This window comes from Ricinus communis, chromosome 1 (assembly GCF_019578655.1).
Source record: "Ricinus communis isolate WT05 ecotype wild-type chromosome 1, ASM1957865v1, whole genome shotgun sequence".
NCBI lineage: Eukaryota > Viridiplantae > Streptophyta > Magnoliopsida > Malpighiales > Euphorbiaceae > Ricinus > Ricinus communis.
The window spans coordinates 9482486-9504907 of record NC_063256.1 but is presented as its reverse complement, the minus strand read 5'-3'; the positions used below and the strand labels follow the sequence as shown (position 1 = coordinate 9504907).

The following is a 22422-nucleotide window of genomic DNA, read 5'->3' as shown; positions in this document are numbered from 1 at the left end:
ATAATATCTAATTCTTATTAAAATGCTATACACTTCAAAGGGTTAGCAAAATTTCAAAACCCTAAATAAACTGAATCAAACATATAATTCAGTTTACTCTAGGTACTTTTTTTAAAAGACTGAAATTATTTTACTTTAGTTTATTTTATATCAAAGAATTTCGATGGACTGAATAAATTAAAATAATTGATATATTATCTAATAAAATATATAAATTAATTTTAAAAATATTTTTTGATCTAATTCAGTTATTTTAATTTATTTTTCTATTCGGTTCGGTTCGATTTGGTTTTATTTATTAGATTTCATTTTAAATTTGACTTACTTTTATTCATTTTCTGGAAAAAAAGATTGATATATGTATTAAAGGTAGTTGAATTGAATTTCACACCCAACTAACCGAGTGCTGACTTTTTCCATAGCAAATAGTTTGGTGTTGCTTTACTATTGGGAACTCGTAGGCATGCTTTTCGTGTTTCATTATTTTTAAGCCATTTGGGTTGAGAGAACCTTTTCTCTTTTTCATAGTTTACATTGGAGAAAAGGAATATAATTATTTATTTATTTATTTGTGCTTGTTATTGTGTCAATGAAGCAATTCAAGAATCACGAGTTAGATTAAAAAAATTCATTAAATGAGAAGAAATAACAATGATACTCTATTGCTTAATGATACTTTATTTTATTTCCTTTTTTTATTATTATTATTCTAAAAACATGATTTTATCTTGGTTTTTCTTATCCCAATCCTAACATGCTTTTTTTATTTAATTATTATTTTACTATTAATTTTTTATTCAGTAATGTCTCATTTGATGAAAGGAAACCCAAGGAGGTGAAGAGACTTATTGTTAAAGTCTTTTATTTTTCATAATATCTTTATTGATGATAAATTATTATATTAAAATTTTTAATATTATATATATATCTAAAATTTAGATCTTAATTAAACGGTAAAAAAAATACACGCTTTGGTAATTTATTGCCAAATTTGGTAACATGATAACTAGGTTATTAATTTGTAATTTTTATTACATACTAGTCAGATGCCTTTTGCATGTTAAATATTATCTTTTTGCCTTTAAAATCCAACTGAATTAAGAGTTAGTGGATCCCCTTAGACCGCGTCAGTGTTAGGATCACATAAACCACTGGGATGCATTCGGTAATAATCTCATAATTTATGTAAGAATTTTGCAATCTTTTATTGGAGAAGTATACCCCAATATTCAATAATTTCTCATATTCTTTATATTTAACTTTTTAATTAGAAAGCTATAATCTCATTTCATTAATTTCTTTTATTGGAGATGTATATTAAATTTATTGATAAGTACATACAATAAAATATACAAAATTATATTAGCATGATGAAAACTTTCCAACTATCTAAAAGTGTGAAATGATATTTTATTATATAATATATATAATATTTTTTTAAGCAGTTGTTATTTTTAAATTATTATAACATATCTTATTAATTTAGAAAGGTATGGTTGTTTATTCTAATGATTCTCATACTGTAAACTCAAGGCAAGATAAATCCTCAAGCTAAGACTGTGTAGAGGCAGCTTTGCCATGATAGATCTTCGTGCTCTTTTGGATTCTTATAGCCGAGTTAGTCCTTTTGAATCATAGAAGAACAGATCGTGCAAGCTAATAGGTCATAGCCAAAAGGATCGAGAGGAAGAGATGAAGAGTTTAGAAAGCCATAAGGAGAATTTTATTTCTTGATAGATAAAAGATAATTTGCCCTTACAATACTCAATACTTCTCTTTATATAGAGGAGTCTTACTACAATAGGACAAAAAAGATAAGGTGGGAATCTTATCTTCTACACATGTCTTCCTAAGAAGAAAAAATGACATTACCCACTTACATAAAGATAAATCCTATCACATCCTTAAAAAGACGGAAAATAATACACTTACATAAAGATATCACATGCATAAAATAATACACCTAATAGGACGAAAAAGATAAGATAGAAATCTTATCTTTTTACACCTTTATATCTTGAATTATGGAGGAGAGAGATTGTCTTTATTGCCAGCAAAAAGGATGAGTCATCACGGACCACTATCATCATCCAGGGGCTGAGAATCTTGCATAATGGCATCTTGTTGTTCAGTGGTCAGACTTGGATCATCTAGTGGAGTTGGCAATATAGGTAAAGTGGATTGTTCAATAATTTAGTGTTTAATCCATTGATTATCAGGTCCATTGTAAGTGTAGACAAGTGGTGTAGAAACATTGGTCCTTCCTAAATCATTTCTCAATTATAGAGTGAGCTTTAATTCCCTTGTTATTGGCGGAGAAGCAAGATGCAAGGGCATTTCAATTATTTTCTAATAATGACAGATATTTTGGGTGGCATAGGTATCCTCTGAGAGCTTAAAGTAAGGCCTGTGAAGAATATAGATGGCATGATATCCTGAAGCCTTGAAGTTATTATCCGTGAATAATTTATTTTCATGAATGATTTTGAGGAGATCCTTTTTCCATTGGTATGAGGTTTTGAACCAAGTGAGATATTTTCATGGATATGTTCCTGCATTTGTATCAATATTGAAGAAGTATAGGAGATCCACGATTGGCACTTCTATAGCATAATAACAAACTGTGGAAAGACACCATAGAAACCATAGTTCACTTTTAATTTGTGGATGGATAGGAGAAAGGTGATAGATTAAGCATCAAGGGTAATCCGGGTAAAAGAAATTGGGTTGGATGGGTAGTGAGAAAGTATGTTGGATGATTGCCAAATAATGAAATATCATATTTTTAGCAAAATTGTTGACCTGTTTGGTTGTGAGACTTGTAGGAAGGTCTGGTGGTGAGTGAGGTTGCAGAGGGTTTTTTGAAGACGAAGAGGCCATGAAGATTATCGAAAGATTAATTGTTGAGGTGAGGAGGACAATAGGTTGGGGTTTTGGTTGTGGCTTTGATAGTCTGGATAGATGTGGTATGGCTTCCCTGACATAGTTGAGTATCCCAAGAAATTGTTGAATTTGCTTTACAGAGAGATTCTCATCTGGAAAATAATCAAGCTCTTTTGTCAAGTGTGGACCATACGTATATTGGCCGTCCTTAAAATGCATTCCAAGGAACTCTATCTCTTGCTGGCTAATAATACTCTTTTTCTCATGAAAGCGTTATTCTGTACTTTTGGATGATAGTAAGGAATTGTTTCAGGAGTTGATGATGTTCCTCAGCTGTTTCTGAAAATAAGAGTATATCATCAATGTAGATTAGGGAGGAATAGAGGATCGACCCAAAGATTTCTATCATTATTTTTTAGAACTGAGAAGGGGTTGTTTTGAGCCTAAAAGGCATGACTGTTCATTGATATTGGGTGTTTGGGATACAAAAGGTTGTTTTGTATCTTTCTGAGGGATGGATACCTAATTGCCAAAATCCAGCTTTGAGATTAAATTTTGAATAGAATTGGGCCTTCTGAATGTGAACTTTTAGGTTCGAAATACGAGGAAGAGGAAACTTGTTGTCTTGCAAAAAATGATTTAGAGGCTTGTAATCAATAACAAGTCTCTTTTTTCCTCTTAGTTTTTCAGATCTTTTTTCCACATAAAAGGCTTGACAGGCCCATTGTGAGGTTGTGGGCTCGATGAGGCCTTGTTGTAGCAGAGTCAGGCATTCCGATCTGGCAAGAGCTAGATCTGTAGGAGACATTCCTAGATGGGTGGCTTTAGTTGGATTGATATCTTCGTTAAGCTTGAAAGGAAGGGTAATATAGAACTGGAGATTTTTCCACAAGGGTAGAGGGTGTTGAAAATGTGAATGGAATTCTGGACAGAAAGGAAGGAATTTTTCCTTGTATTGCAGGAATGATGGTTCTGTGTCTACTATGGTGAATAGATTAGATGTATCTATGTATGGACAGAATTACCTCTTGAACTTTATTCCATTGGGAAGAATTTGTAGCCTTTAAGCTTGATGATAAACATCAAAACCTATTAAGAGGTCTTTATTTGGGAGATCTGAGCCAATGATGTGCGTCCATACCACATAATCAGGAAAGAACTGTATTCCGATTTTTTGTTTTGTGATCAAGATAGTCTTGAAAGTTTGGCCATTTGCTGCTCTGAAAAGCTGAATATGAGATTTCCAGTATTCAGATGGGAGAACTTCAGGATTCATCATGCTTCTCTGAGCTCTAGTGTTAAAGAAAGCTATGACTGGGACAAGCTTTGAGTATCTTGAAGGTAAGACTTGTATAGGAACATAAGGTACGGGAGGAATCTTAATAGCAAGTTGAGATAACTCGGGAACTGGAGATGGAGAAAAAGGATACTGCATCACATTTTCTAGTACGTCATTTTCTTCATTTAAGGAAAGATTGATCATCAAGATTGGAATTTCATTATCATCATCATCTGAAGAGGACTTTTCTGAAGATTCAGTAGAGTCTGAATGTTCTTCTTCTATTCCAAAGAGACTTTCTAGAGTGAGATCGTCTTGTTCTGATAAGAGAGACTCTATATATTCTTCAAATGAATCTGGTAGAGACATGGACATGCTAACTTGCTGGATCATTCTTGCTGCCTTTTTCTGATTTTGAGGGCAATCCTTAGCATAATGTCCTTTCTTTCGGTAGATGTAGCATCTGTCTGATTTGTTGCCTTGATTCCTCTTTTTTCGAAAGTACCTGAATTTCTTTGTATGTGGCATTTTTCCTCTGAATTCTTTGCTTCTGTTACAAGGGGATTTTTAGAAATGGTGTCTGATTTTTTTCTTGTGGCTGGAATAGACACAATTGGAGGATTTGCATTTAATATTGAGGTGACTTTTGTTACAAGCCTTTTGAACAATCAAATCTCGTTGAGATAGTCTCCTGAATAATTCTTGCTGGTCACATAATCTCTTGATAGAGGAGAGAGTAAACTGCCAAATTTTTCCAAGAGTAATGGAGATAACTGGCTTCTTTATTGCAGCGATCATGTTATTGACTTCTGGTTGTATCTCATATGGTAATAAGGTGATGAAAGTATACTTTAACGTATCATCGCCATCGTGTCCTCCAATGACATAATACAATTTGGACATTGCAGAATAATGTCTTTCTAAGTCATTGATCTTCAACGAACAACATTTTCGATCAAAGTATTCATATTTCTGTTGTCGTATAATGAGATCATAGCTTCCAAGGAACTGATTATGGAGGACTGTGACCGCAACTGACGGAGTTGGCAAAGTCACAAATTGGAGCCTGGTGTATTCAGGCTGTGACTGAAACTAATCCCTTAAACTGCTTGTGAATCTTGTTACAAACTCAGCAAGAACCTTTTTGAGTATGGCACCATCAAAAGTCATTTGAAGATCAATCCATGCCAAAAATTCAGAAAGTTTATCTCTCCATTTTGATGAAGGCAAATCATCAAAAGTGAACCAATATCCCGTTCCAGTTGTGGATTTTGACCTTGGGTGTGAAGCTCCAGTAGGAACAAAATATGACTGTGCATCCTCTGTGCCATCTTCAGGCTCTACTACTTCTGGGTTGGGTTCAGTAGTGGAGATGTTCATGAGGATTTCTGTTATATCAGCCATTTCAGAGGTATTTGAAGAAGTATCAGAATCATAAGGGCTGATTAGTGATTGATCTGGCAATTTATTTCCCTTCGAGACTGTAGGATGTAAAGTTTTCTTTTGTTGGGTTGTGGAGCCTTTTGGATATAGGTGTGAGAAAATACCAAAGGGTTGGTAAGGAGTTCCTTCCTGTTCTGGCTGTGGAAGGAGATGAAATGCATAATAGTATGAAGGAGCAATCGCAGAAGATGTAGAGGCTGTTGATGTAAAGAAAGGAATTGTAGAAGACTGATCTTTTCTAAGGTCATGTTCAATTTGATCAATCTGCCTTTTGAGCCTTGTGATTTCTTTTTCCTTTTGGATGAAAGCTGGAATAATCGATTGGAGAACCCGAAGCTCTCTATCCAAGGCTTGCTATTTGGCGGTTAAAGAGGAATATAGCTGGAGTACTTTTTGAGAGAAGGTATCCAACTTCTGATCTAACTTGTGAGCCAAATGGAGAGCCTGATCTAATTTTCCATCAATTTTCTTTAAATAAGAGTTATGGACTATAGAATTAGAAGTCTGCCAATTCAGTACTTCTTCTAGTGGAGTGAGAGGCTCTATGGATTCTGATGCAGTAACCCTTGAGGGGAAGATCTCTGATATTTTATTTTCGGACTTCCCTAGAGGAGGGAAATCTTCAGGCTGGAACTTGAAACATTTTTGGATTGTTTGGGGTGTCTGGACTGCTGGAAAATCAGAGTAAATTTCTTGTCTGCAAGTAGTAGAAGGCTTCTGTCTAAAAACAATTCCTTTTTGAGCCAAAAGTATTTTCATCTTATCAAAGATAATGTCAAGGACAGTCTTTTCTTCTTTTGCAAGAAGTTCCAAAGCTTCCCTATACATAGGAAGATGAGATTTATCCTGCTTTTCTTTCTATTTTTTGTGGATGCCAATCCAAGGACCGTCTGCATCTCGGTCATCTTGCCTTGGTTCCGTGACTGAACACAGAGTTTCTGGAGACATGACTTTTGGAGTTTTCTTAGGGTATTGAAAATATGGTTCAGCAAAATCAAGGTCATCTTTACAGGTGCATCCTGATTTACACATTTCTGGGTCAATATCCTAGATGAAATGTCCCTTAATCTTTGCAGTGTAGATATGATGTCCAGAGGAATGGAAAGAATGAATAGGGATCTTTTCTCTAGGTCTGGACACAGGTTGAATCATCGAAGCTTGGAAAATAGAGAGAGCAGAAGAAGATTCTTCCATTTTTATGAAAATTATTTTCACAGTACCATCCTTTTGTGTGACAAAAAGAGGATCAGTAGCCTGAACAGGCTTGGCTTGGGATGCCTGGAGTTTCTCGTAATTTGTCACCCATTCAGTTGGAATTAACTTGTGCAGATCTTCTCTTTCTAGCTGCCTTGGGGCTTGGACTATTGTAGGGACTTGACCAGAGTCTGCCATGATAAACAAAACATCAGAGGTGGCTTGAAAGTCTGGGATTTGTAAGTTGAAGGCATGGTCTTGAAGTCTGTAGACAATTTGGTGGTGCAGGGTCGCAGAAAGAGCATCAGTCACTTGGTTTGCTCCAGTGATCTGGACTTGGACTTTGAGTGCAGTGGACAAATAAGGATCATTAAAAGATAAATTAAAATTTAGGAAGAAGGTCAGAACAACACTTCCAGTGTTAAGTGTTGTGACAATAGTCCCGATCACTGCATGCTCGTATCTGAGATACCTAGTGTCCAAGAGGGACATACGGGTCGTAACTGGTAAACCCATCTTGCCATGATAAGAGAGGACGAGCCTGACAGCTCCAAGATGGAGATGAGTGTATTCCTGTTTCTTCCATTGTTATATAAAGGAAGTGGGAATCTCCAGAGTAACATACTACTCCTGAGTGGTAGAATTAAGGGAACATTGTGAAAGAGATGAAGATTGAACATACTCCTTAACAGATAAGGGTTGTTTGTGAATGATTTGGTTGAAGGTTTTTCGAACAAAGTTCTGCTTCTTGAAAATGTTATATGGATTGATAATGGGTACAAGGGTATTTTCTATTTGGACATTTTCAGGAATATGAGAAATTTCCACAAGATGGTCTATCTTGTTGGATACAGTTTTTCTGCAAGAAGGAGAGAGTTGTAAAGTGGAGGTATGAGTAGTGATTTCTGAAGTCATAATAGCTAGATTCTCTTCTCTGTCACCAATGGCTCTGACACCAATTGAAGCCAAGAGCTGTTCATTCTAATGATTCTCATACTGTAAACTCAAGGCAAGATAAATCCTCAAGCTAAGACCGTGTAGAGGTAGCTTTGCCATGAGAGATTTTTGTGCTCTTTTGGATTCTTATAGCCGAGTTAGTACTTTTGAATCATAGAAAAACAGATCATGCAAGCTAATAACTCATAGCTAAAGGATCGAGAGGAAGAGATGAAGAGTTTAGAAAGCCATAAGGAGAATTTTATTTCTTGATAGATAAAAGATAACTTGCCCTTACAATACTCAAGACTTCTCTTTATATAGAGGAGTTTTACTACAATAGGACAGAAAAGATAAGGTGGGAATCTTATCTTTTACACATGTCTTCCTAAAAAAAAAAAAACTAAAATTAAGAATCAATTAAAACTTTTAATAATTTTACAATTCAAGCTATATATTAGAGGATTGCAATAATTAAATCAGAAAGACTCCAACTTATTATTTGACACACATGAAAAAAAAGCAACAAGAATATTATTATTTACAATTTTTTTGAAATCAATTAATTGCATTAAAAAAATTGAAAGGCACGTACCCTCCATAAACACCATCCAATTGTCAACACAGGCAGCCCACTTAACTTGACAAGCCATTGGCTATCTTAAAGCAGCCATGAATTTCTTAATTTGGCTCGGGAAACATATTTAACAATAAAATATTAAATTTGTCATCCTAAAATAAGACGCACGCACAGACCAGAAAATAGGAAACACAGGAAAAAGAAAAAAAGAAAGATAAAGAAAAGATCTTATTGAATTCAGGATTAGAAGAAGCCATCCCATCCAATCCAATCCAAACTCAGGGGTACCATCAATAGTATCTTGAGGCCTGGCCTAAGCAATTTGGTCACTTTATACAAAAATTTATTATCTCCCCAAAATTATTCATTTATTGGAATTTATCATCTTTGTTGGGTTCTTCTGGGTCCTATGATTTATTCATCTTGTCACTGTACACATATACTTTGTTGATTCCCCAGTCGCTAATTCCTCGTCCAAAACCTGATTTAATTTCATATAACTACATTTTCATAAAAGGGACAAAAACAGGAGAAAATGATAAACAAAACATTATGTTATAAAATTATGATTTCACATCACATTCCATGTAACTTTATTTTATTGCTTATAAAATTCTTAGTATATAACCTAAATTTCTTTTAATCTAAGGCAAATGCTGAAGATTTTACATAGAAAATAGTAATAATATTTTTTATATATATTATAAGATTTTGTATAATTTACTGTAAAAGAATAAATAGAACTCCCATCCAACATTTTTAGGCTTGATTTATAAATATAAAGCGGTAAAAAATATAAATATAAATATATATATATATATATAATAGTACTAGGTGGCACGTTCTGATGGGCGGAAGGAAGCTGAGGCGCAGCCACAGCCAACAGAGAAAAAAGAATATCCACTGCAGACAGTCTTCTACCAAGTCACAATTTCATTTTATTTTTTTTGAATTTTATAGAAAAGAATGTAGAAAGCAACCAGCAAACCAGGAAAGAAAATTGAAGAGTTAAAACACAACACGCTTTCCACGTTTCTGGAGTCAGCTTCAGCTACAGGAGAGAGGATGATGAAATTCTGGAGAAGGAAAATACTTGTTTCAATCTGATTACTGTGTCTCACTTCGGAAGAAAGTAAAAGGAAAGAAAAGAAAAGAAAAGAAAAAAAGGAAAGTCAGTAAACAAACAACACATGCCTGTCTCACAAAAAGTCCCCAAGTAAATATTTTTATTCCCTTTCCCCTCACCTGAGTTGTTGCTGTTGTTTCTTGTTTCTTGCTCAGGTTTATAATAATATCTCTATCTCTATCTCTTTATCTCTTTCTTTCTTTCTTTCTTTCTTATCCCTCTTTTTCACATTTCTTCCTCTGCAAACTACAAATAGCACTTTATTCATCAATCAAGCTAACCCAATCGCAAGAATCCTTTTCCATCTATACTAGCTGTAGTCGTACTAGTACCAGCAGTGCTCTTCTTCTTTTGCATGTTTTAGGTATTTAGCATCCGCGTGCTGCGGGAACTGTAGAATAGAGTACCAGTGAAGTTGTTATTGACATTATAAATATTAATTGTAAATTCTTGTTGAATTTGCGATAGGCAGATTGGATGAGACTCTGTGTGTGTGTTTGTTTAAGGTGAAATTTGTGAATTTAGTGGGAGTGCACAAATTTACAAATTAATAATAAGAAAATAAAAAGAAAAGAATAATTGAAAGGTAAGGCTATAAAAAGGAGGAGAAGGAGACATGTCGATACCGAAAGAGTTGGAGCAGGTTATGAAGCTAAGAGGTGGATCAGTTCTTGGAAAGAAAACAATTCTTAAAAGCGACCATTTCCCTGGCTGCCAAAATAAACGCCTTACTCCTCAGATCGATGGCGCTCCCAATTACCGTCAGGTTCTCTTTTCTTTGTTTTCCTTTATAAAATGTTTTACAAGCAAATTCCGATTGCCCAATCTGTTAGGCGTTGCATTTTGATTTAGAAAACGAGATCGAATCCACAATGCTTGTGTTACGTGCTGATGCATTGCGTTTTTGCTATATGCTTGTGTGTTGTACTATTCAGTACTTGTAGGTGCCATGAATGCTCTTATTTTGATTTGATTCGTGAAATATATTTAATTAAGCTTGATAACATTTGTCATTTCTAATTAATTTTTCAATTGCCCCCTTTGTGCTTTATTTGTTTTAATAGGCTGATTCATTGCCTGTACATGGTGTTGCAATTCCAACAACTGAGGGAATCCGTAATGTTCTTAAACATATTGGGGCACAAAAAGATGGGAAGCGAGTGCAAGTTATTTGGTTTAATCTTCGTGAAGAACCAGTAAGTCTATTTCTCAGCTTATCTTAATGCTGTGCTTTAATTGGATGTAAAGAGCATTATTCAAAGAACCTTGTATTCTTCCCATTTTTCATTTAAATACTTGTAGTTCACTCAGTTTCAGATTATTTGGATGTAATAGCATTATTTTCTTCTATCAATATTGCTTACTGGGTACTGTAGAATGCTTTTCATATGTTTTCAATTTGACCTCTTTTTGACTTGACTACTGTCAAATGAATGTAGTGTAAACGGAAAACTATATAGACTGGACTTCGTTAACATTATATATTATATGTTAAATATTATGTTAGATGTTTTTTCGGCATAACATGAGCACTAGAGTATACAGGATTCATCTCTCCCAACTTTGTCTTTGAAACAGGTGGTGTACATTAATGGCCGTCCTTTTGTTTTGCGTGATGTGGAAAGACCCTTCTCCAATCTTGAGTACACGGTAATACAAGTTATTAAATAATTTACTCTTGAACATATTTCTACCCCAGTGTACACATTTTCAATCACATCATATTTGCTCTTTAGAACTTCCATCTTTCAAACATTGTGATGTCTTCATCCTTCCCTAATTTAGCAAAAATCAGAAACTGATAAGTTTTAAAAGACTATCAAATCAAATCAGTTTATATCTATAAGGTTTGGTCTAGTTGTGTCTTTATATCAAATATAAGAATTAACCAGGTTTTGCAAATGCTAGAATGCATGTAAACCTCTGTATGTATTTTACATGTTTTCAGTCGAGAATAGTTTATTATCATTATCCTCTAGTTGACAGCATTCTTTTGTATTAAATCAGGGAATCAACAGATCTAGGGTTGAACAAATGGAGTCTCGATTGAAAGAAGATATCCTGATGGAAGCTGCAAGGTTCTTCTTTGGTTGAATGCTGTCTTGTCCCTGGTGTCTTATCAGTACTGTATGTTTCACCATTGAATGCTCTTGCTCTGCATGGTAACATATTTTTTTTGGATATATAATTTGGCAGATATGGAAACAAAATACTTGTCACTGATGAACTGCCAGATGGTCAGATGGTGGACCAGTGGGAACCCGTATCACGTGATTCTGTGAAGACACCACTAGAGGCATGATTCATAGAACACATTCTGCTTGTGGAATGGAAAAACAGGATTAATCTACCATTTTCTTTTTAATTTCTGAACCAACTTTTATTTCTTAATGTAGGCAAATGAAGAACTGCAATTAGAGGGTTACCTTTTTGATTATGAACGTGTTCCTGTCACTGATGAAAAATCACCGGAGGAGCCAGATTTTGATATCTTAGTGAGTTCTCTGCTTTAAATCTTACTTAAGAAGCGAATTTTTTTGTTATTTGTTTGATAAGAAATAATGTTTTGATTATCTGGGTAAATCCACTTACGTAGGCTTCATTTTATGACCTTATGAAAAATCTATTGCTGTTAGAGAAGGCGACAGTTTATTCTCTATTATAATCTTGTTTGCAAAATCAGTATGTAAATGACTTAAAGATTCCAAGTGCTGGAGTCGTCTTTCTTATATCATTAATAGATTAATAAGTTGAAAGATTGAATTGCTTCCTAGTAATGATGTTATTTTTTTAATTATTATCCTCATGCTGAATCAAGATATCAATTGTGATTAGGAATATTCTGTAGACGGAGTAGAACAAAATGATAGCCCTCAGAATATTGATGAGTTTTATTTATGTTCATGAACTTCATATATCCTGAGATACTAGAGTGAGCTAGGCTTTTTAATAATAAGAATTCCAATTTGAAAGTGGAGGATTTCTATAGTACTCTGCTGATCTGATAACTGGCCCCTGGAACAGCTACATTAGGAGAATTGTAGCATGTAAGCACCATAGATTTTAAAGTGCCTTGTCTTTAAAATATCAATTTCAGAAATAAAACATGAGGATTTATTTTTAGATGTTTTGGAACCAATATTAAAGAATTTTCAGATTGGCCATAGATTTGTGAGTCTATAGACATGTAATGATAAAAAACAACTTGGCAGGGAAAGATGTCGCTGACTCCTCTTTCCTGTTTCCTACTGTATCTATATCCTTAATTGCAATGCTGCATGTAATTATCGCGTGACTACAATTAACCTGGACTGTCATGATATGACACAAATTACAGTATTCCTATAAGGAGAGGAGATCTACTGTTTGATTTTTTCAAGTTTCATAGCAAAACAAAGATTGTGTTGATTTTATGTCTTCTATATAATTCATTTTTTCTTGCATCCCTGAAAGTTTCACTTATTTCATTGTGCTGGCCTTAGGAATTTCTGCAATTCAGGTTGTATGTAATTGCCTATGGATGTGTCTTTCTGCAGTTTATCTTTCATGCATGAAAGGGCTTGGTTTCACATGTTTTTTGTGGTGTAGTTGTGGAATCTGAGCAGATCTAGAGAGTTTCAGAAATCCATCTGCTAATCCTGTTATGTTAATCTTTCTTCATGTTCCAGGTTGATAAAATTTATCAAGCAGATTTAAATACAGAAATAATATTTAATTGTCAAATGGGTCGTGGACGAACTACAACTGGGATGGTCATAGCGACATTGGTTTACCTCAATAGGATCGGTGCTTCTGGTACTATTATCACTTCTTGTATATTCCTTTTTGCTATATGTTCAATATGCTGCTACAAAAATTTGGGACCATTTGAATCTAGTATTTAACCTCTATTTTATAGCCTTAATTCATAGAAATTAAGATGCTCCAATCTAATTGGAAGTTGGTTTGTCCTGCTGTGCTGAATTGTATTGACTATGTCCTGAAAATGTGGTATCACTAGTTGTTTAATTTTCTATTTACCTTCTAACAATTTCATGTACTCCATGATAAGACTTCTTTCAGATTTTTCTTTAAAGCTTGTTATTTTTGTATTTATGTTGGATGCTTACTCCGCTCATGGTAAGGATATGAGTTAGATTGAGCTCAGACCACAACCTGACCCAGAAAGTACTTGATTACAACTTTAAGTTGGGTCTAAAACTTGAACAAGATTATCAAGAATACATTTGAATTGCTTCTCTCTCTCTCTGTTTTCTTTTTCCTTTTCTCTTTTTAAAGTCCATACTGAAATGCTGCCCCATTTGAGGAACCAAGAAATTCGAGCTTGAGAATATTTTGCAATTGAAAGGTGCAGTGATGCAGAAGAATGATGCATATGTGATAAGAATGGAACAATACTTGTAGTTTTATTTGAAAAAAATTTCAATTGTTCCTTCCTAATGAACTGTTCTTAGTTGTGTCTATCTGAATTGGTTAGGTGCAAGGGAGTGATTTTACTATAGCAGTGGTTTATGTTGCATTTACTATTGTTTTCATCTTATATAGGTATTCCAAGAACCAATTCAATAGGGAGGGTTTTCGACACTGGTCCTACCGTCACTGACAATTTGCCAAACTCAGAAGAGGCAATTCGTAGAGGAGAATATGCAGTCATAAGAAGCTTGACCAGGGTTTTAGAGGTACTCAACATTTAGTTCCTATTGATTGATCCTTTTTATCATTTAAAAGTGGCCTATAGATTTTGCACTTAATAATCATTATCATGCCTTTAGGGTGGCGTTGAAGGCAAAAGACAAGTGGATAAAGTCATCGATAAGTGCGCCTCAATGCAGGTATGGCTCTTTAGAATGTCATAAATCTGTCCAGTTAATCCCATAAGAAGCATGGAATTTGTTTCTCCTTCCATTTAGATCTCACCCAGATGGAGTGTTTGCATTACAGAACTTGCGTGAAGCAATTGCCAATTACCGCAATCGCATTCTTCGTCAACCAGATGAGATGAAGAGAGAGGCGTCACTTTCCTTTTTTGTGGAATACTTGGAACGGTATTACTTTCTCATATGCTTTGCTGTATATATTCATTCAGAGAGAGATGCCCTTCGGTCTAGTTCTTTTGGTCATAGCAGTTTTGCAGACTGGATGAGGGCACGGCCAGAACTTTATAGCATACTTCGGAGGTAAGCAAATATCTGGTAGTGGTGTTGGTATAAAATCTCTCATAGATTTGATTAATAAGTGAGCTTTAACATTGATAACCTGAAATTGTTTTACAACTTTGAGTTATATATGAGCATCCATGCTTTACCCTGCTTTTAGGTTTTCAATGCTGATTGTTTAGGTTAATAATGTGGTCACATACTTCATGGTTTCTTAAGGAACTTTCTGATGGTCAAAGTCTCTGCACTACAGCTATACTGAGGCTGAACTGCATCAGAGTTGAGTCGAACCATGGTTTCATAGATGGACTCCCCCTAGGCCCTGTATAATTTGTCTTATCAGCCCAGAACACATTGGATCTGTCTTGTACACTTACTTTAACACTTTTGCTCATTTTATACTTCATCTCCTTTGAGTTATATATGAGCATCCATGCTTTACCCTGCTTTTAGGTTTTCAATGCTGATTGTTTAGGTTAATAATGTGGTCACATACTTCATGGTTTCTTAAGGAACTTTCTGATGGTCAAAGTCTCTGCACTACAGCTATACTGAGGCTGAACTGCATCAGAGTTGAGTCGAACCATGGTTTCATAGATGGACTCCCCCTAGGCCCTGTATAATCTGTCTTATCAGCCCAGAACACATTGGATCTGTCTTGTACACTTATTTTAACACTTATGCTCATTTTATACTTTATCTCCTCTTTGAGCTCGGATTTGGGTTGATTTCTAAAAGGAGGCATCAGATGGTTATATTTATAATATAGAATTGAATTTTATTGTGCAGTTCAATTGTTTTCTACTGCTTGAATACTCCCCCACCAGCCTTTGCCCCTACCCCACAAACTCCTATTTGCAAGATTTCAATTTGCTGAGAGCTATATCTTTTTATTCCTTGACTCAAGTACTGTTCATTATTGGTCAATACCTTGTCTGCATGCAGTATGGACTATGATTTGTTTGAGTTCTCTTGAAATACTCTAGCAATGAACATTACGAGGACAAGCACCGATACCCATCTATGCTTGATACTTGGATGGACCAACATGTAGCTTCATTTATGACCATCAGAGTGTTTCTGTATTATCTCGAGTCTCTTCTTTAAGAAACTTGGGGTTGTTATATTTGTTTTACCAAAGCTACAGTTTATCCATGAAGAAGCTAATTCATCCATGGTTAAATATATTTACAATGTCCAAGTTTCCACATGCTTATATAGCCCCCCCTTACTTTTCAAACATTTCATTAGTTTTTCAGTTGAAAAACATCGCACTCAAATATGTTAGTTTTTGTGTCAAACTGTAGTACTGTACATTCCAGGAAACTTATTTTGCTGCAATCATTCCTTTTATGCAGGTTGCTCAGGAGAGATCCAATGGGTGCGCTTGGCTATGCAAGTTCAAAGCCGTCTCTGATGAAGATTGCTGAATCTGCTGATGGCCGCCCTCATGAGATGGGTGTTGTTGCTGCTCTAAGAAATGGGGAGGTTTTAGGTAGTCAAACTGTTCTAAAGAGTGACCACTGTCCTGGTTGTCAAATCCATACTTTACCAGAGAGGGTGGAGGGTGCACCTAATTTCAGGGAAGTTCCTGGATTTCCTGTTTATGGAGTTGCAAATCCAACTATTGATGGTATTCTCTCTGTAATTCAAAGGATTGGCAGCTCCAAAGGTGGTCGCCCTATTTTCTGGCACAATATGAGAGAAGAACCTGTTATCTACATTAATGGAAAACCCTTTGTGCTCCGTGAGGTTGAAAGACCATATAAAAACATGCTGGAGTACTCGGTAAAAATTTTGATTTTCCTGTTTTAAGTCTTTCCAACTGCTATTGATGACACTAGCAGTTACTATGATCACTGACATCTGATGAAATCTGTTGCTGAAAATATACTTGAAGATTTTTTCTGCAAAATGCGTTGGCCTTATTATACTAATATCATGAGTTGACTTTTTTGGCACATCATACTATAAGACTGCATACTGTCTCATATAGTTTATCCTAGTTATCATATACACAAATAAAAGAGGCATGCCATCATGACATTGTGCACGACCCTCTTCTTTGAATGGTTTACTAGGACATCATTGTCATATATATCTTCACAGGGGCATTGCTCAATTTTTTAAGTGTCGACTGTTTCCTTGTTTTATGGAAGTTGTTCCGATCTTTTTGTGTGCGGATGTCCTTTTATGCAGGGAATTGATCGTGAGAGAGTGCAGGGAATGGAAGCTCGATTAAAGGAAGATATCTTACGAGAAGCTGAAAGCTATGGAGGTGCTATAATGGTCATTCATGAAACAGATGACGGGCAAATTTTTGATGCTTGGGAACATGTGAATTTTGATTCTGTTAAGACCCCACTTGAGGTCTTTAAATGCCTAGAGGTTGATGGGTTTCCCATTAAGTATGCTCGTGTACCGATTACTGATGGTAAAGCTCCCAAAAGTTCTGACTTTGACACATTGGCAGTAAATATCGCTTCTGCTTCGAAGGATACTGCTTTTGTTTTCAATTGTCAGGTTAAGTTTTCCTTCTGTCACCTTCATTCTTTACATGTGCATGGATCTCTCTATGATACATGGAGCTGCTTGCTGTATCCTCTGTTGTTAAAACTTTTCTTTCTTTGTTTTACCTGAATGTCCTTTTTGCAATATTTGCAGATGGGGAGGGGAAGGACAACCACTGGCACTGTAATTGCTTGCCTTCTGAAACTTAGGATAGATTATGGAAGACCAATAAGAGTCCTAGTTGATGATATGGCCTGTGAAGAGGCAGATAGTGGCAGCTCAAGTGGCGAAGAAACTGGAGGCAATGCTGCCAGGTCTCCTCCAAGTAATACTAGAATGAGAACTGGAACAGAGCAGGCCCGTGCATTTGGCATTGATGATATTCTGCTGTTATGGAAGATAACAAGATTGTTTGATAATGGGGTGGAATGCCGAGAAGCTTTAGATGCTGTTATTGATAGATGCTCTGCACTTCAGAACATCCGCCAAGCTGTTCTTCATTACAGAAAGGTTGTCAATCAACAACATGTTGAGCCGAGGGTGAGGAGAGTGGCATTGAACCGTGGTGCTGAGTACCTTGAGCGGTACTTTCGCTTAATTGCTTTTGCAGCCTATCTTGGAAGTGAAGCATTTGATGGATTTTGTGGGCAAGGAGAATCAAGGATGACGTTTAAGACCTGGTTGCATCAAAGACCCGAGGTCCAAGCCATGAAATGGAGCATAAGATTAAGACCTGGCCGATTTTTCACCATCCCTGTATATTTTCTTATGCCTGCTGATTTTGGAACTTCAAAGTTATTTAATACATTTGGGTTTCTTAATGTTGTAGATTCTCCTTTGTTACTGTAATTACTTAGATATGGTTGCATGTGTTATTTAATGCAGGAGGAGTTGAGAGCCCCACAGGAATCCCAGCATGGAGATGCAGTAATGGAGGCCACTATCAAGGCTCGCAATGGTTCAGTTTTGGGAACGGGCTCAATACTTAAGATGTATTTCTTTCCTGGTCAGAGGACTTCCAGCCACTTGCAAATTCATGGAGCACCACATGTTTACAAGGTATGCCTAGTAGCTAGCAGTTTCTTTGAAATTGTGATGCCAGAAAGTAAGGCAGCATTTGTAGGTCGTCTTAGTTAGCATCTTGTGATATTTCCTGCATTTTATTTGTAGTATTTTGCCATAAGACAGGTATTACCTGATTTAAGCCATGTTAGATGCTTCCCACCAACATATTCTGTATAGGAGCTAGTCTGATTTTGTACACCTTGGTCTTAATCCTGCCTGATGATGGATCATTGTCCAAAAGGTCCATTTTAGTGCTCCCTTTCTTGTTTATATAACATTATATCTGTTTTCATTATATTCCAGAGAGAATTATTATAGATTAACTGATTATTTGTATCAGATAATTAATGAGCCCGATGCAGAAAAATTGCATGTTGGGTCTTTGAAAAAGTTTGAAACAATTTCTGCTTCTCTCTGTCTCTTTTAATTATGTAGTACACAAGGTTTTTTGAAAAACTGATGGCATGACTAGAAGACACTTTGCTTTATGATGAAAGTTGGCACTGGTTTTGAGTCCAAGATTTCTGTGTGCTTCAGGTGGACGGATATCCTGTATATAGCATGGCAACTCCAACAATTGCTGGTGCGAAAGAAATGTTAGCATATTTGGGTGCCAAGCCCAATGGAGAAGGGTCACTTGCTCAGAAAGTGATATTGACCGATCTCAGAGAAGAAGCAGTGGTTTACATTAATGGCACACCGTTTGTCCTCAGGGAGCTACATAAACCTGTTGATACACTCAAGCATGTTGGAATTACTGGTCCTCTGGTATGTCTGTTATTTAATTTGTCCTAAGAACTAATTACTATGCCAGGTGTACTTTTTCCTTTCTAATTACTGCTAGACAGGTAGAACATATGGAGGCAAGACTAAAAGAAGATATAGTATCTGAGGTGAGAGAATCTGGAGGTAGAATGCTTTTACATCGTGAAGAATATAACCCGGCAACAAATCAGTCCAGTGTCATAGGATACTGGGAAAACATTTTTGCAAATGATGTGAAGACACCAGCTGAAGTGTATGCTGCTCTAAAAGATGAGGGTTATGATATGACATATAGGAGGATACCATTAACTAGAGAGAGGGATGCTTTAGCTTCCGATGTTGATGCAATCCAGTATTGTAAAGACGAGTAAGTGTCAATTCCAATCCTCATGCTACATCTTCTCTCTGATTCTTTTCTTGAAAGTAAAATGGGTAATCATAGTAGTAGGAAGATGGTTATGATCTCTGTGAGATGAAAACCATCTTCCTGGTACATCATTTCCCTGGATTACCCAGTATAGATTCCAAGGGAAAGAATGTTAATCACCAAGCTGCGAACTTCCCTACTTTTTATTTAAGATAATAAAATTGACATTCCTTTGTTGTCTGATGTTGTCTGGTAATTTGTCCTTTTTTCATGTGTTGTTGCTGATCCAATTTTATTGTAACTGTGGCTGAGCCTGAAATGACTAGATCATCCTTAGGCAGATCGTTGGGATCTGCAGTATTTAAGCTGGCTAACTATGACTTTTTAAGAAATCATGTGAACCCCCCCCCCCCCCCCCCCCCCCCCCCCTCTGAAAAGTTATTGAGCATTGAAATAGTTTACTGCTTGTTGTAATAGTGAATTTGAACACGATTTGGTTGGCAATAAATAATGGAAACTACATATTGAAGATAGGATCAATTTTGATTTGATTTCAAATTTGTCCAAAATTTTCAAGTATTTGAGGACATTTGACTTTCACCATTATTCAAGAACCAAATGAAAACCACCAAAAGACCATTTGACATTTGGAGTTCTTTGATAGAAGCACACTAAATAGTTTGAGTTAGGATAGAGTAAACAGGTAGTTTGAATTAAGCAGACTTACTTAATACAAAGTAAGGGCCAAGTCAGATGGTCTTATATTATTGAACTTCTACCATCCTTTGATTTAAGCTAGAAGAAGCAATTTCCTTTCTATAAAGATTTGTAAATCTTTGGTAGAAGCAGTTTCATGTATGTTACTTGGTGGAGTCTTAACAAGTTTGACTTTCAGAAGTCATGATTTACATAGTAATGATATATCCTTTGAGCATTATCCTAGAAATCTTCATGTTATTCTTGTTCTTATTATCTTGATTATGGGAATGTGTTTGTAGTTGTGCAGGGAGTTACCTTTTTGTGTCACACACGGGGTTTGGTGGTATTGCCTATGCAATGGCAATTATTTGTCTTAGACTTGGTGCAGAGGCAACCTTCACAGCAGAGATTCCCCAAACATTGGTTGATACAGAGTCATTTTCTGTGCATGAAGAGATCTTGCCTTCTCAATTGTCAGAGGAAGAGACATTTAGGATGGGCGATTATCGTGACATACTAAGTCTCACTAGAGTTCTCATGTATGGTCCAAAGAGCAAAGCAGATGTTGACATTGTTATTGATAAGTATGTAATCTTTCTTTCTTTCTTTTTCTTTTTTCTTCTTACCGAAGTAATAACTAGCACTTATTTTGGCAGAGAATTCATTATGATGTAGGAAAGAAAGACGGTAGTGGCTTTGTTCATAATTAACTCATTCTTCTGTGTATTTCTCCACTTTGACTGATATTAAATACATTTTGATCTGTTCTCTTTAGTGTGGCCTTCTGTTGTTCTATATACTTCTGTATTTCCTTGGCCCTCTGTTTATGTGATTTAATATTTGGGGCTGAGTTCATTCCTCTGTTTTAAAGGTGTGTTGGTGCCGGGCATCTACGTGACGACATTCTATATTACAGCAAGGAACTAAGGAAGTGTCCTCATCATGATGATGAACAACTAGCACACCTCATGGATATGGGCGTTAAGGCCTTAAGGTTAGTTCAAGTACCCTGGCAATTAAAATTTTGGATCTGTTGCTAACTAGTTTGGTAACTTAAAAACAGCTGGTTTGGATGCTTTCTCTCCTGTGTCCATTGTAGAGAGATCACTGAGCATGCTTTCTTATGCACGGGCAAACACTGTGTAACCAATTCTTGTTGTTCAATTTTGCAGGCGGTACTTCTTCCTCATCACATTCAGATCCTATCTATATTGTGCAAAACCAACTGAAACAAGATTCACATCCTGGATGAACGCGAGACCTGAACTAGGACATCTTTGTAATAACCTCAGGATCGATAAGTAATTTTGGGCGTATAGCAATTGTTCAAATGTAATTTTCTTTTTTGTACAGCTAAGCTAATCATGCCTGTTGTAGCTTCTCCATTTATAGCCTCTCCTACTCTTTTTACCTTCCCCTGGGTTGTTTGTGTGCATGCCAATAGTTTCTATCCAGCTCCGTTCCAAGATCAATAGAACCTCGTCACTGGGTGTGTCCCAAGCCAAATTTCAATTAAATTGTGGCTGGTATGCAAAAGTTACAGGAACCTTGAATCTTCCTGATCCGCTATCGCTCTATCAGTTCTGAGTGCCAAATTCTCTTCCCGATAACTGGATCAAGCATGGGCCTGTCCCCAGGGTGGCAGTTTTTAGAAAAGAAAAATTCAAAACGATATTGAAAGAGTCACATATTAGTTATATGGTTAAGCAAATCTTATCTTGTACCTCTTTTCCTTTGTATTTGTGTAATGGATTGTGATTTATCCTACTCTAGCACTGACCTTTCACATGAATAACCGATTTATTTGAGATGAACTTTTGTGTTAAAGATAATGTTGCCAATAGTATAAAAAACCATGCGAAACATGCCTGGATACGACGAAAGCTATTAACACTGGTTCTTTTTGTTTTAATGACTTCATAAAATGGTTTTGTCTTAATTCAATTAATGAAATAACATAACTCGATAGAAGAATGAAAATTGCAAACATGAAAAAGAAAACGTGAATCTTGTGGTTCTTCTTCTTCTTCTTCTGTAAAGTAATTGCACCTTCTGTTGGTTAGATGCCTCTGCAACTTTGTCCTGTTATGTCTTTGCAGGAAATCTTCCCTTGGGAAATGGAAAAATTACACGCCGGAGCTATTAGTCATGGTGTCGAAGTGTAATTCTAAGTCATGAGATGATGAACTTATAGAAGAATAGTTCAATGGAATAATTAATAATAATATGCATGTGTTGTAATTTTACAAATACGGAATAGCAAACAAGTAACAAACTATGTGCAACTTTTTCTGCAAAATAATATAGCATGTGTGTAATATGGGAGTAAAGTCTGAAGCGTTGAATTAGCTTCTTCTTCTGCTAAAATCACGTACAGTAATGTGCCCAAGAATTTGAAAATAGAAAAGAAGGGTTTTA

General features: G+C 35.8%; 1 protein-coding gene across 1 annotated transcript; it reads left to right on the top strand.

The window, feature by feature from the left end:
* Positions 1-9230: 9230 nt before the first annotated feature.
* On the top strand, positions 9231-21389 carry LOC8270812 (paladin). The gene is made up of 19 exons (XM_015716913.3): positions 9231-10207; positions 10506-10637; positions 11020-11091; positions 11449-11519; positions 11638-11737; positions 11838-11936; positions 13110-13236; positions 13987-14120; positions 14214-14273; positions 14383-14618; positions 15956-16385; positions 16797-17120; positions 17262-17864; positions 17994-18167; positions 18711-18941; positions 19022-19305; positions 20304-20588; positions 20876-20998; positions 21177-21389. Exons 1-19 carry the CDS (start codon positions 10058-10060, stop codon positions 21307-21309), a joined length of 3768 nt encoding a protein of 1255 aa, XP_015572399.1. The 5' UTR covers positions 9231-10057; the 3' UTR covers positions 21310-21389.
* The last annotated feature ends 1033 nt before the right edge of the window (positions 21390-22422 follow it).

Coding starts and splice junctions, on each gene's coding strand:
- LOC8270812 (XM_015716913.3), top strand. CDS start 10,058: ATGTCGATACCGAAAGAGTTGGAGCAGGTTATGAAGCTAAGAGGTGGA. Junction 11,520..11,637: donor ATCCTGATGGAAGCTGCAAG/GTTCTTCTTTGG, acceptor ATAATTTGGCAG/ATATGGAAACAAAATACTTG. Junction 20,999..21,176: donor ATGGGCGTTAAGGCCTTAAG/GTTAGTTCAAGT, acceptor TCAATTTTGCAG/GCGGTACTTCTTCCTCATCA.